Source organism: Cryptomeria japonica, chromosome 7, assembly GCF_030272615.1.
Source record: "Cryptomeria japonica chromosome 7, Sugi_1.0, whole genome shotgun sequence".
NCBI classification, from domain to species: domain Eukaryota; kingdom Viridiplantae; phylum Streptophyta; class Pinopsida; order Cupressales; family Cupressaceae; genus Cryptomeria; species Cryptomeria japonica.
In genome coordinates this window covers 845297215-845310251 of record NC_081411.1, presented here as the reverse complement: position 1 = coordinate 845310251, position 13037 = coordinate 845297215, and the positions used below count along the sequence as shown (strand labels likewise).

General features: G+C 35.7%; 1 protein-coding gene across 1 annotated transcript; it reads right to left on the bottom strand.

The window, feature by feature from the left end:
• Positions 1 to 3045: 3045 nt before the first annotated feature.
• On the bottom strand, positions 3046 to 12022 carry LOC131074862 (ubiquitin-like modifier-activating enzyme atg7). The gene is made up of 14 exons (XM_058011587.2): positions 11558 to 12022; positions 7351 to 7568; positions 6985 to 7176; positions 6829 to 6883; positions 6577 to 6671; positions 6102 to 6291; positions 5863 to 5971; positions 5639 to 5783; positions 5396 to 5554; positions 5102 to 5290; positions 4531 to 4767; positions 4052 to 4167; positions 3798 to 3954; positions 3046 to 3670 (listed from the first exon to the last, which is right to left on the bottom strand). Exons 1-14 carry the CDS (start codon positions 11781 to 11783, stop codon positions 3494 to 3496), a joined length of 2265 nt encoding a protein of 754 aa, XP_057867570.1. The 5' UTR covers positions 11784 to 12022; the 3' UTR covers positions 3046 to 3493.
• Between the last annotated feature and the right edge of the window lie 1015 nt (positions 12023 to 13037).

The window sequence follows — 13037 nt, the reverse complement described above, 5'->3', positions numbered from 1 at the left end:
CCAAAACTAATTTTTAATAAAAATTAAACTTAGATGTTTGACAAGTGGGCAGATAACATCCTAAGCTAGTGGGGCAATTTCTAGCCCCACCCCTCTTTCACCCACTCAAATTTGCATGCATAAAAAGTAAGGGCGTCTATTTTTTTACAAGATTCCAAATAATCCTGCAGCACAAATTTGTTTTATTCATGAAACCACCTCTTCCTTAAAAATAGAGCTTAAGCCCCCCTCATGATCTACTAATAGCTGTGAATCTGCAACTTTTGGTGACACCAAAGAGAGGACCTAAACGAATTTGAAGCCACATTTTTTATCTGCTCCCAAACAGACACGTACAACTCTTGGATCATTAGGAGGATGCTTGCGGCATGTGCATTTTGATTTAGCTCTTCTTTGAGTTGATGAATCTGTTTATCTTTATTTTGTATTTCTCGTTTCAACTGTTGTTGTAAGTTCATAGAGTCTGATAGACTTTTGTGAACTTGCGTTAGCTCGTCAAGCCTCTCCTACAGTTTGTTTTCGACAATGGTCTTCTCTTCTTTTAATATGTTAATTAGAGTGCATCATCCAACTATGTATGCAAATTTGCCTTGTCATTCTGCTCATGTTGGAGTGTTTCTTTTGAGATGTGCCCTTGAATCTCTTTCATGCGCTGGTCGATCTCCACATCTTTATTTCTATTCTCCATTATCAGTTGATTGATAGTGAATTAGTCAAGTTTCATGTTGTGAATTAGTTATTAAACATGAAACTTGACTAATTAACAACTATTAATAGTGCTTAAGTATATGCAAGGAAAGTCAACCTTGTTCCCAATTTTAACAAGCTTATAAAATGAGGCTTTCATCCAAGGATGTTAAGATCTCGAATCAAACATTGTTTTTATTCCTAATAGTTAACACATAAACATCCCAAAATATCTTATAGGTCATCTCCTTGACACATAGGTTGGGCTAATTACCTAACAAGAATTTATCTCTATTTGCACAAACCGTATTTATCATTGGATCAAGGCACCATGCCATAATAGATACATAAACATAAAATTACATTATCATAATCACCAAATCCAATACTTACATCTTGATGCAAAGCCATATAAGGTTTCATTTGACTAGCTCAACCACACCCCTTAGGAACCATGTTACAAGGTTGGGGATCCCTTATTGCTCTATTTAAACAAACCTTGATGCACTAGAAGGTATTATTTAGCCCATGACACTCTATATTCACAACCTATTCACAAGGGATGTATAAGTATAATGTATAGAAGGTAATATATCTATAGCAAGTCTGCATCTCATATTAATTTATAGACTCTTCAAATAACAAGTATTTTAATCCAAAAGCCCGTAAAACACAACCATGAAACCCTTGACACTCTTATGAGTAGAATACTTAATTTTGACTATCATCACACTTACTTCAACAAAACCCAGTGGCTTTACAATAACCTTATTCTTTGTAATGGGCATTTCTTTTACAACACAAAATGGTCTTAATACTTAAGTAGGGACATTAATAAAATGGTCCGATACTAACGTATAGGAAAGGCCAAATGCTGCTTGCATTTAATAAAAGTTTCGAAGGCCTTTCCAGCAAACCTATTTTGACATACCCTGCTACAATGTCTTGTCTACTCTTTGGCAGCTCCTTTTACACCTCAGGATAAAGTGGCAAATACAGAATTTGTATCTAGTATTGCTTCCTTCGTGGCTAGCTAGGCTCCTTCCACTCTTATGTTGTGCCACTCTAACTATTGCTTGTCTCTTGACCAATTACAGCTCCTCTTGATGGCTTTTGGATGGGCATGAACATTCCACAATTTCTATGTAGATGACAAACACAAGAAAGTCATCACAGCATTAAAACAACGCTCTCAGCATTCCTATTGGACATTTCTGCAATTGAGGAACAGCGTAAACTTGCATCAACAACAGGTCGAAGCAAAGACTAATACAAAATGGTTGGATTTGAATGACAGCTTTGATACCAAATTTAAAAAATTAGAATAGAGAACAGAACAGAGCAACAAACTCACTCGATGCATCATTCATTGATTTAGCACACATATATATAGTTACAAGTAACCTTAACAGTCATGTTATAAATCTGCCAAGGAATTCGACAGAAAACTGAATATGATTGACAACAAACTAGATAAGGCTAGTGACAGCAAACTAAGACTAACAAAAATGTCTACTGCTCTTTTATTGACACATTGGTGACATGCTTATGTTTGAGCGTATACTTCAACATTTAGGGGTGGAATAAACGTGATGGGCAAGACCCCCGCCCTACCAGAAACATTGGTGTTGCCCTTGTAAATTAACTATTATAGTTTCCTTTTTACTTTGCTGGACTAGGGTACTTGATGAATGTTTTCCTTGTTCAATTGTGTTCATGTTGTTTTGTGGTTGTTCCCATTTTTAGAACCACATGTTTGTTTTGTTCCATGCTTTGCCAATCTGTCTTTGGAGCATAATCCCATGCCCCCCATATTTTTTTAAGTTGGCTATTTACTTTTTAACTTGGTCATTATATATTGGTTTTTCACTAATAGAAATAGATTTTAAAATTTTAAAAAGATAAACTTCATTAAGAGGTGTCTCTCAGGCAAGATCATCATATCATTACTTAGTGAAATAGCATTGGCAAGCATTACTTGGGCGTACTATACCATTAGCAACAAAAACCATTTATCGTGTCAAAGGGAACACTATTTTTTCTATATGCAATTTAAGATCGCTTCTGAAAACCAATTGTTTCGAGCAGAGTTTTATGAAAGTAGAATAACAACAATTTGGAAAAGAACGATTTTTAGTGAATTGACTGGGTATGCAAATTAATTGTTTCGAGTGTTCTGGAGACTGAGGGATTGCATTTGGAATACAATCGGTCATTCAAGTTTTTCTGAGATTTGACAAAATACACCAAAATGATATAGTCATCTGATAGTTTGCTCAAACCAAATGGCATTATACTGAATTTAAATATATGCCCAGATCCAAAAATTGTCTTGCATCCAATTCGCAAGTCACTCCATGTGCAACTTTGTTCTGATTTACCCTCCCCTTTATATGTCACATCAGTTAACAAAACAAATCTTTACATCTTAGATTTTAGTACATTAGAATCTACAAGTCTTGAGTTTGTGACCTTCATACAAGATGTCAGCATATCCCCACTTACATGAAACGCTTGCTGATGTATGCATGGTAATTCGGCTAATTGAATATTATAATTTCTTACACAAACAAATGCAAAAAAACAGAATGAGGTTTACATCACGGTCTGAACATTGTCATCTGGATAAATTTGAGTACATTAGAACCCGCAAGTTACTCCACAAGTCTTGAGTTCGTAACCTTTGTAAAGGATGTCAGCATTTCCCCATTTGCATGAAAATCTTGGTTATGTATTGTATGTACAGTAATTCGGCTGAAAAGATATTACAACTTCTTACACAAACAAATGCACTACACAATGAGCATTACATCAGAGTCTGAACATTGTCATCTAGATCTTCATCTGAGCCTTCAAGGTCTAAATTGAAGGAATTTGCGAGTTCCATTAATATTGTGAGTCCTGTAAGATCTTCCAAATACGAAGGCTGATTTAAGGCCTTTAGTATGAAGTCCATTCCTGTTTTACGATATTCTGACACAACCTGCAAAACATAAGAATCAGTTCCTGGACAAACAAGTCACGGAAACAAACAAGCAAATACAAAAGAATGTTACCAAATTAGATATCATATGGAGATCAAATTGCATTGAGGCAGCTCATAGGCTTACCCTTTCAGAGCAAGCGGTGCATCTGTCAAATGCACGTCCCTTAATTATCGTTTGTGAAAAATTTGCAATATCACCACGGATTTCATGAGGCAAAATACCAAGAGGCTGTTCAACGCTAGAATTGTCCGAAGCTGTCTGATCTGCTGGGGCATTAATCCTAGCATAAAAAAACATTTAACATCAGAAGGGTAACAAAATGTAGTTATTGTTCATTTTCAGGATTTATTGAAAAAACATTTTCATCTAGTTCTTACCCAAGAGGATGATGAATAATGCCCACTGTAAGTTCTACCGCAAGAGAAGCAGCAATAGGAGCAAGACCAGGGCGTGTTACAGTACACTGCTGATCCAAAGTGAGGTTCCTAGTTGACTGACCAAGATAAAGACAATAAAGCAACAGTTACATTTAGCTGAAGCCATCACCCAGCAAAATGATCTTTCATGCTCTGAATATAAAAAAGAAACATATTGATTTTCGAGATTTAATTACAGAAAATGTTAACGAAAACACGAGTGGATAAAATATTAGCATGTTCAACATTCTGAAGACCTGTAAAAATAATTAGACATTAAAAGACAAAACTTAAGAAGTTTGGGTTTTAACATTCAGCTGCATTAATTTTGTCTCTTCTAAATACTCAGCTACTCTTCCATCAAGAAATCAAAGTGGGTAAGAAAAATGGTTCTGCAATACATATATAAACACATGAATACACAGAGAGGAAGAGAGTACATCTACGGGAGCAACAATATCACTGCAAAAGTAGCATCCTAATCGTTGTTTCCTTCGTTCTGTCTCCTCAAAAATTGATAGGTCCATTAATTCTGAAGGTTCATCATGTTCAATCTGTGGAGAGTTGGTCTCCTCGTCAGAACATGCAGGAGAGGAATCGGTACTAGGTATGGCTATGCCTGCACCATGTCGCATCACAAGAAAGGTATCAAATCCTAGAGCAGCTGTGATTGCCACCTGCAAAGAAAAGCATTCAATCAATTTGCCATCACTATAAACTAGTAAACACCAATATGTAATTTAAAACACAAATATCTCTTGCAGGCCATGATATGCTTAAATACTATTATTAAAGTAATGCAAAACCTATGTTGCAGAAATATATAATATGGTCTTATATGATATTTATACTTTCATTCACCTGCAAACAATTTGCTACATATAATGATAATCTCTCAACATTTTATGATAAAGTGATCAGAAAGTGTATACGCTTGCTGTAAATGAAAATGACGAAACAGATACATGCGCTATATTTTAATTTTAGATATTCTTATTTCTATTTATCCACCTTATTAGCATCAGCACATAGGAGTGTTGGAAGCCAACGACTTTCTCTTGTATCAGTGAGCAAGAAAATAAAATCATGGCTGTCAACCAGATTTTTCAGATGCAAACAATCTTTAACAACGTTTTCTATTTCATCTTCTGCCACTGGATGTCCAGGCATTGGAATGGCCATGGAAATGCCCTCTGCCTCCTGCTCAGCAGAGCAGAACAAAACAATGTAGTGAAAAACTGTCACATTCCCTGCAAATACAGAAACTTATAAAGATATTAAACTCCGAAGGGATGAAGAAATTACCACGCCAGGAAAAATGCACTTCAAATTCTTTGCTGCTGTTATAGCTTTCAGCTGGCCTCCATTCAGACAGTCATCTAAAGTATATAAAGATTGCCGCACAGGATTTGACATGGCCACACGACCATAATCAACTAGTGTGATATGCCTAATGCCCCAAGCCTGAATCGTAATGAAAATGCGTTTAGCTTTGAAGATAGATATACACCAGAATATACACTCCACATGTGTAGTGAAGACACTTACCATAAGATTACGGGCAACCTGGCATCCAAGTGTACCTGCTCCTAGAAGAAGACATTTTGTTGTCGATAAAAGTGGCAAGTTTAGGGATGGTAGAAGACGCCACCTCATAAGCTTCAAATTTAAATCTGCTGCTGATATAGCTAACCTGGAAACAGTATTGCCACTAAAATAATGGAAATGCTCTTGACATTCCTGAAACAATAAACTCTATAGATCATCCTTACCTCTTTGGATCCATCTGAGATGCAAGACTGATTCGTCTAGGTCCCATCTTGCCTTGGTTATTCCATTCCCATCCTACTGCCTTGGGAACACTTTTAGTATCACTCCAACCTAAGCATTTACAAAAATTCAACACCTTAGTTGGGAAAAACTAAGAATTATAATGGCTTGACGACAAACAAAAATGAAATATAGTTTTACAAATTGTACAAATTCTATGTAAAACATTGTCTGCCCCCACCTTGTGTAAAGGAAACAGAAATATCAGCAACAAGAGATTGCTGCAAATCTCCTAACCCTCCTTTTTCCCGATAGCATAAAACCGTAATACTTTCTAGACCCCATCGAGCAGCAGCAAAAGCAATTAAGTTCCGAAGAGGCCATCCCGGATTGCTTGGGAGGTGGCACGGATCATAAAAACCTAAAAGTACCTGTCAGATCAAATAACAATGTTCAAGGAACATAACAGTAGAGATTTGGCACCAAAAGGCCATCAATGTTGAAATCTTTAGTCTGTTCAAAAGCTCCAAGACTTGAATGAATTGACAAGAGGTATGTTCTAATCACTGAATAAAATTTCTCAATATCAGTAAAGTAATACTCATAATATAGAAGCTAATATTGAAACTCATAAATTGATCGCAAAACCATGCCACCTATGTTGCAATAATCTAGTAGCAACTCAACAATAACAAATAGAAATTCCATGAACTGACCTTCCCACCTTCTTCCTGACATTTTTCCCATTCCTTTAAAGGCCTTACTCTAACATCAACATTAGAGAAAATGTGCACTAAAAAGAAAGGCACGCCTGCATTTTTCAAATCATTTCGTTATTGTCAGCACTCAAATAAAAAAGATCAGATCCAAACCAAGAAAGGAAATCTAAAACTCAAAGAATGCCAAACAATCTTCCATAAAAAGAACAACCATATGTTACTTTAAAAGCAAACGAGGATTGCGATAACCTGTAGTTGAGTCAGATTGGCGCCATCCATTACAAGCAGCTAATAAAGCCTTTCTCTTCAAAGAAAAAATCAAAAGATTAGTCTTCTATGAATAACATAATGATAAGTTTATCAATGATGTAATGAAAAGTTAATCAAATATAATTATTTTGATACCTCTTCGAAGCTAAAAAAATCTGAGGCTCGTTGCAATTTGGAAAATGTTGCAGGAGGATCAAGAACTAAAGCTGGAAAAGCAAACCAATAATAGAAGTTCCATTTCTTTAAATCTGCAAATGAAATCAGCAAAAATTTACAAAGCAAACTGCTGTCTACCTCTGCTCTTCCGGACTGTATATCTTCCCAAATCTAAAAACACACAATAAATCATCAATAATCATCATATGAGGCCTTTACCATTTATTTTGTTCCCTGCAGATGATTATTGTAGAGCTCTTGACTTCACCAAATCATTCATAGCCAAAAGAATGTAAACTATAAAAAAAGTCATTTTACTGGCCTAATTAAAATCAAAGCAAGTACCTTCTCTGCTTCCAAATTCAATAGAGTCTGCCTGTCAAGAGCCTTGAAGCTTTCCAGTGTATTTGTATTGTATAGTATTCCTGGAACAGGGCAAAGGTTTCTATTCCCTAAAAAATTGACAGAAGCTGATGTTTCCTCACCATTATGAGGCAATAGTGATTCAGAAAGCAGCTTTAGATGATTTGACACTTGCCCATGAGAAGATGGAGCAAAAAAGCCTGTTCCACCAGACTGAAGAATATTACTGATTTGTGATATGATGATGAGATTAATCGATTAGAATCATAATGCTTGCTACTTGTACATGTAATTATAAAGGCACTACTTAGTTGAAATTTGGAGGGTGAGCTGTTCTAAACATAAAAAAAATGAATAACATTTGCCACAGATGCATTGCACTTTGAAAATGGAATAAAAAAATTACAACACACTACCATCCAAAGTGCAAGAGCTTGGTGCAACATTGCAAAGAAACTAAATTGAATAGTTTAAGAAGGGCAATTATTTCTAGCATCCCTAATTTAATAGTTCTCACAACCCACCAAAAATAAAACAACAATGTCAAAGAAGCCAATGGAGGAAGCAAATGGCGAAGAACTCTAATTCTATCATGTAGTTATGTTTTGCGGAGTCCCCTTTTCGAGGTGATAGGAAAACGGGAACGCGAAAAGGGGGGCTTCCTAGAAGCCTCAACGTTCTAGGAATGAAATTAATTATTCTAATATCAACATCAACAGGGACTAAAACGTGTAGGCATGTCCCAGTGGAACATAGCAATGGAGTTAATGAACTGCAATCACCAGCTATCAACAAAAGATGCGGCAAACATTACTAAGGTTCTCAAAGAAGGAGCTGGAGGGTTTCTGTAATGTCCCCTTTTGGGATTTCCCTGAATTAAGTCCTGAAACAGCAATTCCAACTTAAGATGAGAATCGTATTATCTTTACCAATATAACTTTATAATAAAATTACCAAATGTAATGCCCTTAATAGGATAATCCTGGTTTAGGTGCTGCACACAATATTAATCACTAGAAACTGACAGAAAAAATCATTTAAGTATTAAGAATCCATGATAGCATCTAAATCCATATAAGCATCATTCATATCTAAATCAATACACCCTAACATCATTAATATTTGGGAACGTAAAAGAAAGTATGTTAATGACACTTCAGGATTCCAGATTTTCTTTGTTATTTTGTTTTGTTTTGTTTATAGATATCAAATAATATTAGACTATAAGCTGAACTAATATGGATAGTTTAAATATACCTATCTAAAAATATGAGAGATGTCAATATTGAATAATTTTATTTACTTACAAATTATTTTATTTTACTTTAGAACTAATAAAGAACTTTTTTATTTTTCTTTAGAACTAATTAAGAACTATTTTATTTTATTTTATTTACTTAAGAGTTATTTTATAATTATTTTATTTGCTTAACTGTTATTTAATTTTATTTCAATTACTTAAGGGTTCTTTTATAATTTTAGTATTTTTTTAAAATATGCCAACTCTTTAATATTTTTGTTAACACGCTCCCATCATTACACTCCACCCTTTGCTGGCACTATGATTGGCACTATGATTATGCGTCTTGACATAATGAACATCACATTGTGAAGATGTATTTAGCTCATACATTATTGTAAAATTGTAAATTTATAATTTTTAACTGTTTTTTCTTTCTTTTTGTGACTGAATAATGAATATTTTGCTTTTATTTTATTTTCCCTCTACAAGACATTTTAGAGAATCTTAAACATCATTTTGAAACTTATTTAAAGCTTCTATGTTCTAAATTAACTTTTCTTACACTTGAAACTTTAAAGAATGTAATAGCTGCTGTTGTTTTTCTTTCTTTTTCTGCAATTACAATGCATGCAAAAATTTGTCATTTTTTTTCTATTACCTTATCAAACCGTGACGCACAAAAAAGTTTGTTGTTTTTAATTCCTATTGTTATTATTCTATATTTCTTTCTGTTGCATCTCTTTTCAAGGTTGAGATAGGTTAGGCAAAGCTAGTAGTGTTTATGTGCATCCTACTGAGACCAAATTGAGGACCACATTCTTGTAAAAAGGTAAATCCAACTTTAACCTATTGGTGGAGAAGAGGAAGGCCAAATGGATATCACATGGTTGCAGCATAATCACGGATTGGTGGACAATCATTGGAGACAGCCACTCATCAACATGATATTTACATGTATTGACGAGCCTTGCTTCTTTATGGCATTTGATTGATCAAGAAAATGCAAAGATGTTGAATATCAATTTCAATTCCAATGAGATGCCATTGAAGAGGCTGGTCCTCAAAATGTAGTAGAGATCAATGCAGATGCAGCATATATGTGTGGCAGCAGGCAAAATAATTAATTCCACTTACTAGGACATCTATTCGACCTCTTGTCGTGTGCATGCTATAAACAATGCACTCGTGAGAATTGGAAAAATAGAGTGGGTCAAAAAGATGGTGGTGGATGCAAGGGAGGTGCAGATGTTCATTTGCAACCATCACAATTCATTTGCATTGTTTTGGACCTTTGCAAGGAAGGAATTCCCCAAAGCAATTTATTATTGATTTGCTTCCTACTTTATTCTACTACAAAGTGTGAAGGAGATTGTGATTGGTGATATTTTTTAGTCAATTGTGAGATACATTACATCTTTTTATCCCTTATTTTAGGTATCACCAAATTTAGAAATTTAGAAATTTTGAAAATCCTAGGCTTGGGGAGATCTTAAAGTGCATTGATAGCACGCTTGGCCAGATGAAGGCTGCCATTCATGAGAGGGATCCACCCTACAGTTTTACCATGACTATTCACCCCAGCACACAAAAAAGATGGGAGAAGTTGAGCACCCCTCTCAACATGGCTGCATATGCATTGAATCCAAAGTGGTATGAAGAGAGACTTGGCACGGTTGTTCCCATTGATGGCCACGAGGCAACGAAATGTTTAGTCCAAAGGAAACTTCATTGATCAAATTTAAGTGGACAAAGTTTATTGAACTTGATGGCTACAAGACTTCAACCAGGATTGACAAGCACACTTTGACATAGGACAAGCCAAGTAGTTGGCAATGACTCTATGGACCTCCATCATAGCTCTGCATACTTGCCATTCATTTTCTCACAAAGATTTCTAGTTCCTCTGCTACTAATAGGAATTGGTCTACATATAACTTTATCTACTTTCTTAGGAGAAACAAACTTATCTCTAGAAGACTGGAAAAGCATGTTGTACATAGTGCCTTGTGTCTCATTAATCACAAGATACACGAGTACATATAGAGCTCAGCAACAAGATAAGATGTAAAGCCTAAGGCACCACAAGAAGTTAATGAGGAGCATGATGCGCAGTCAAGATTGGTCGGCCTCACATTGACAAATGAGGATATGATTAAATACAATAGTTCCAATAATGAGCAGGAATTTCCAAGATATCCATTGGAAGATGACTCTAATTCCTGGGCTGCTTGGTTAAAAAATTACCAGCACTGGATATCTTTTTTGGCCGTTCTGTCACTCGTAGGCTCTAGTTGTGATTTTCAGCTCATTAGCACTTTGACTTTTCAAACTTCTTATTATGTGCAATTATTGCAAGCCAATTACCAAATAAATAATAATATTTAGAAGCTAAGAAGAGTCAAACGAATCTTTAAGCCAAGTCAAATAGAATGAGCTCAAAGTATTGTAGCTTTCACACCTCATGAAAAAGCATGACAAAGGTGTTAAAATTGGATAAAATGCTGCTGAACGATAACAGGGCCACACGTTGAAATCCCAAATCACAGGAAACATAATACAGTGTTCAAATAAGGTAAAATACTAGTGTAACATAACAAAGACCCAGATTCAAGCCCCGCGAAAATAAATGACAATGTCTTAAGTGGGTAATTGGCACACCATTGCAAAATCCCAGTTTCAAATCTCAAATGCCCAGAAACATAATGATGGAAGATAAGAGCTATCTAAAAATCCCTGCAATATTAAATTAACGTCTGATATACCCATCCTTCAGGGGTTAAAGAATAACGGTCAATGTCTCTTTCAAATTAAACAATAAACCTACCCTTCAAAACCAACCATCAGGAATAAATTAATATCCCATAAATTTCCAGAGAGCCCTTATCCTACTGTATAATATGTATGACTGCAAAAAAATCATTCTAAAATCTAAAACGACTTTTGTACCCGTGATTTCAATTGGGTGTTCAGAAATGCCGAGATTATCGAGTTTTAGGTCGGCTAACTTTCTCCAGAAACCCTCCTCCACTGTGCTCTGCCACAGTGCAAACTGCAATACTGAATTGGGATTTAAGTTATTCCCTTCTCCCTCATTAGCAGTTGTTGCAGAAGGTGCGCTGCCATCTGCAGCTGTTACAGCTTCTGTAGCGCTTTGGCCCATCTCATCCGCCATTTTTTCAAAAGAAAATCCCCTCGCCCCCTTTTTGAAGTAGAGACTGATAATTGAGACAGGAGAGTAATTAAACGATCTTCCCTCGTTCTTCTATATCATTACCTATGTCTTTTCAACTTCTCCGCGGCCTGTTGGAAATTCCCTTCTTACTGTTATGTTGCCAAACTATAGCTTGCGAAGAATCTCTGATAGGTGGGGATTCCGTTGGGCCCCAGGCTTTCTATGCTTGAATAAAGTTCGAGTCCTCGTTTCAAGGAATACCATAATTGTTTGGAGAGGTCATTTTAAAATGACTAGAATATCAGAAATGTAAATTTTTTAAGGAGATTTTTAATATAAGTTCGTATATAAAAAGATTTGAATTCTAGCGGGTTTATTAAGAATCATTCAATTTTACCAACAAACTAAAGCTCCATTAACATGTAAGTTAAATTTTGATGGAGTTTTATGTGACAATTTGAGTTGTGTCAAATGTTGATGTTCTACTAGCATACCTATATTTTAAAAAATCTATGTAAAGTACTCTGAGAGAACGGGGAGAGACCCCAATACGTGTGTGGGGTCCTTTACGTGCTATAGTACATGGGTGGTTAGGGACCCATTGAGGCTCGCCTGACCACCCAGTACATGTCCAGATTTTTACTGTTAATCACTTTTTTAAAACCCAACAAATAATCAACCAAAAATTGTCCATATTTCGGTTAACATTTGATTAAAATATATATTAATTGAAACCATTAAGTTCCGAACAAAGGAGTCAAACAAGTAGGACCATATAGTTCACTAGTTGTTCATAACAGGTCTATATTCTGACATGCACGACGATGGCCCCATGCAAAACTTATGCGTGCCCACATGAACAAAATAAAAGGATAAGTTTTACGCTAAAATGAGGCCTGCCATCGTACTTACAGGCAAAAGTCTAAACAGTAGACTACCACGTAAACAACCATTGACGCAAAAGAGGGCCGCCATTGGACATGGTACCCTACACCTAAGACCATTTATGCCTACGATAAGATGTCCAAGGCCACACGTTTTTGGGCCCTCTATCCCATGTGTCTAGCTCTCGAGCACAACAACTAGTCACCTCATTGAACATGTAATGGCCACTTCACGCTCTCTCCCACCTACATCGACAACAAAAATGTGCAAGGCCACCATTTTCCATTAAAAACCAATCAACTCAGACTTAAATGGCAATATCAAATTGACACTACAAATGCAATCCATATTCAAAATTTGAAATGGCAA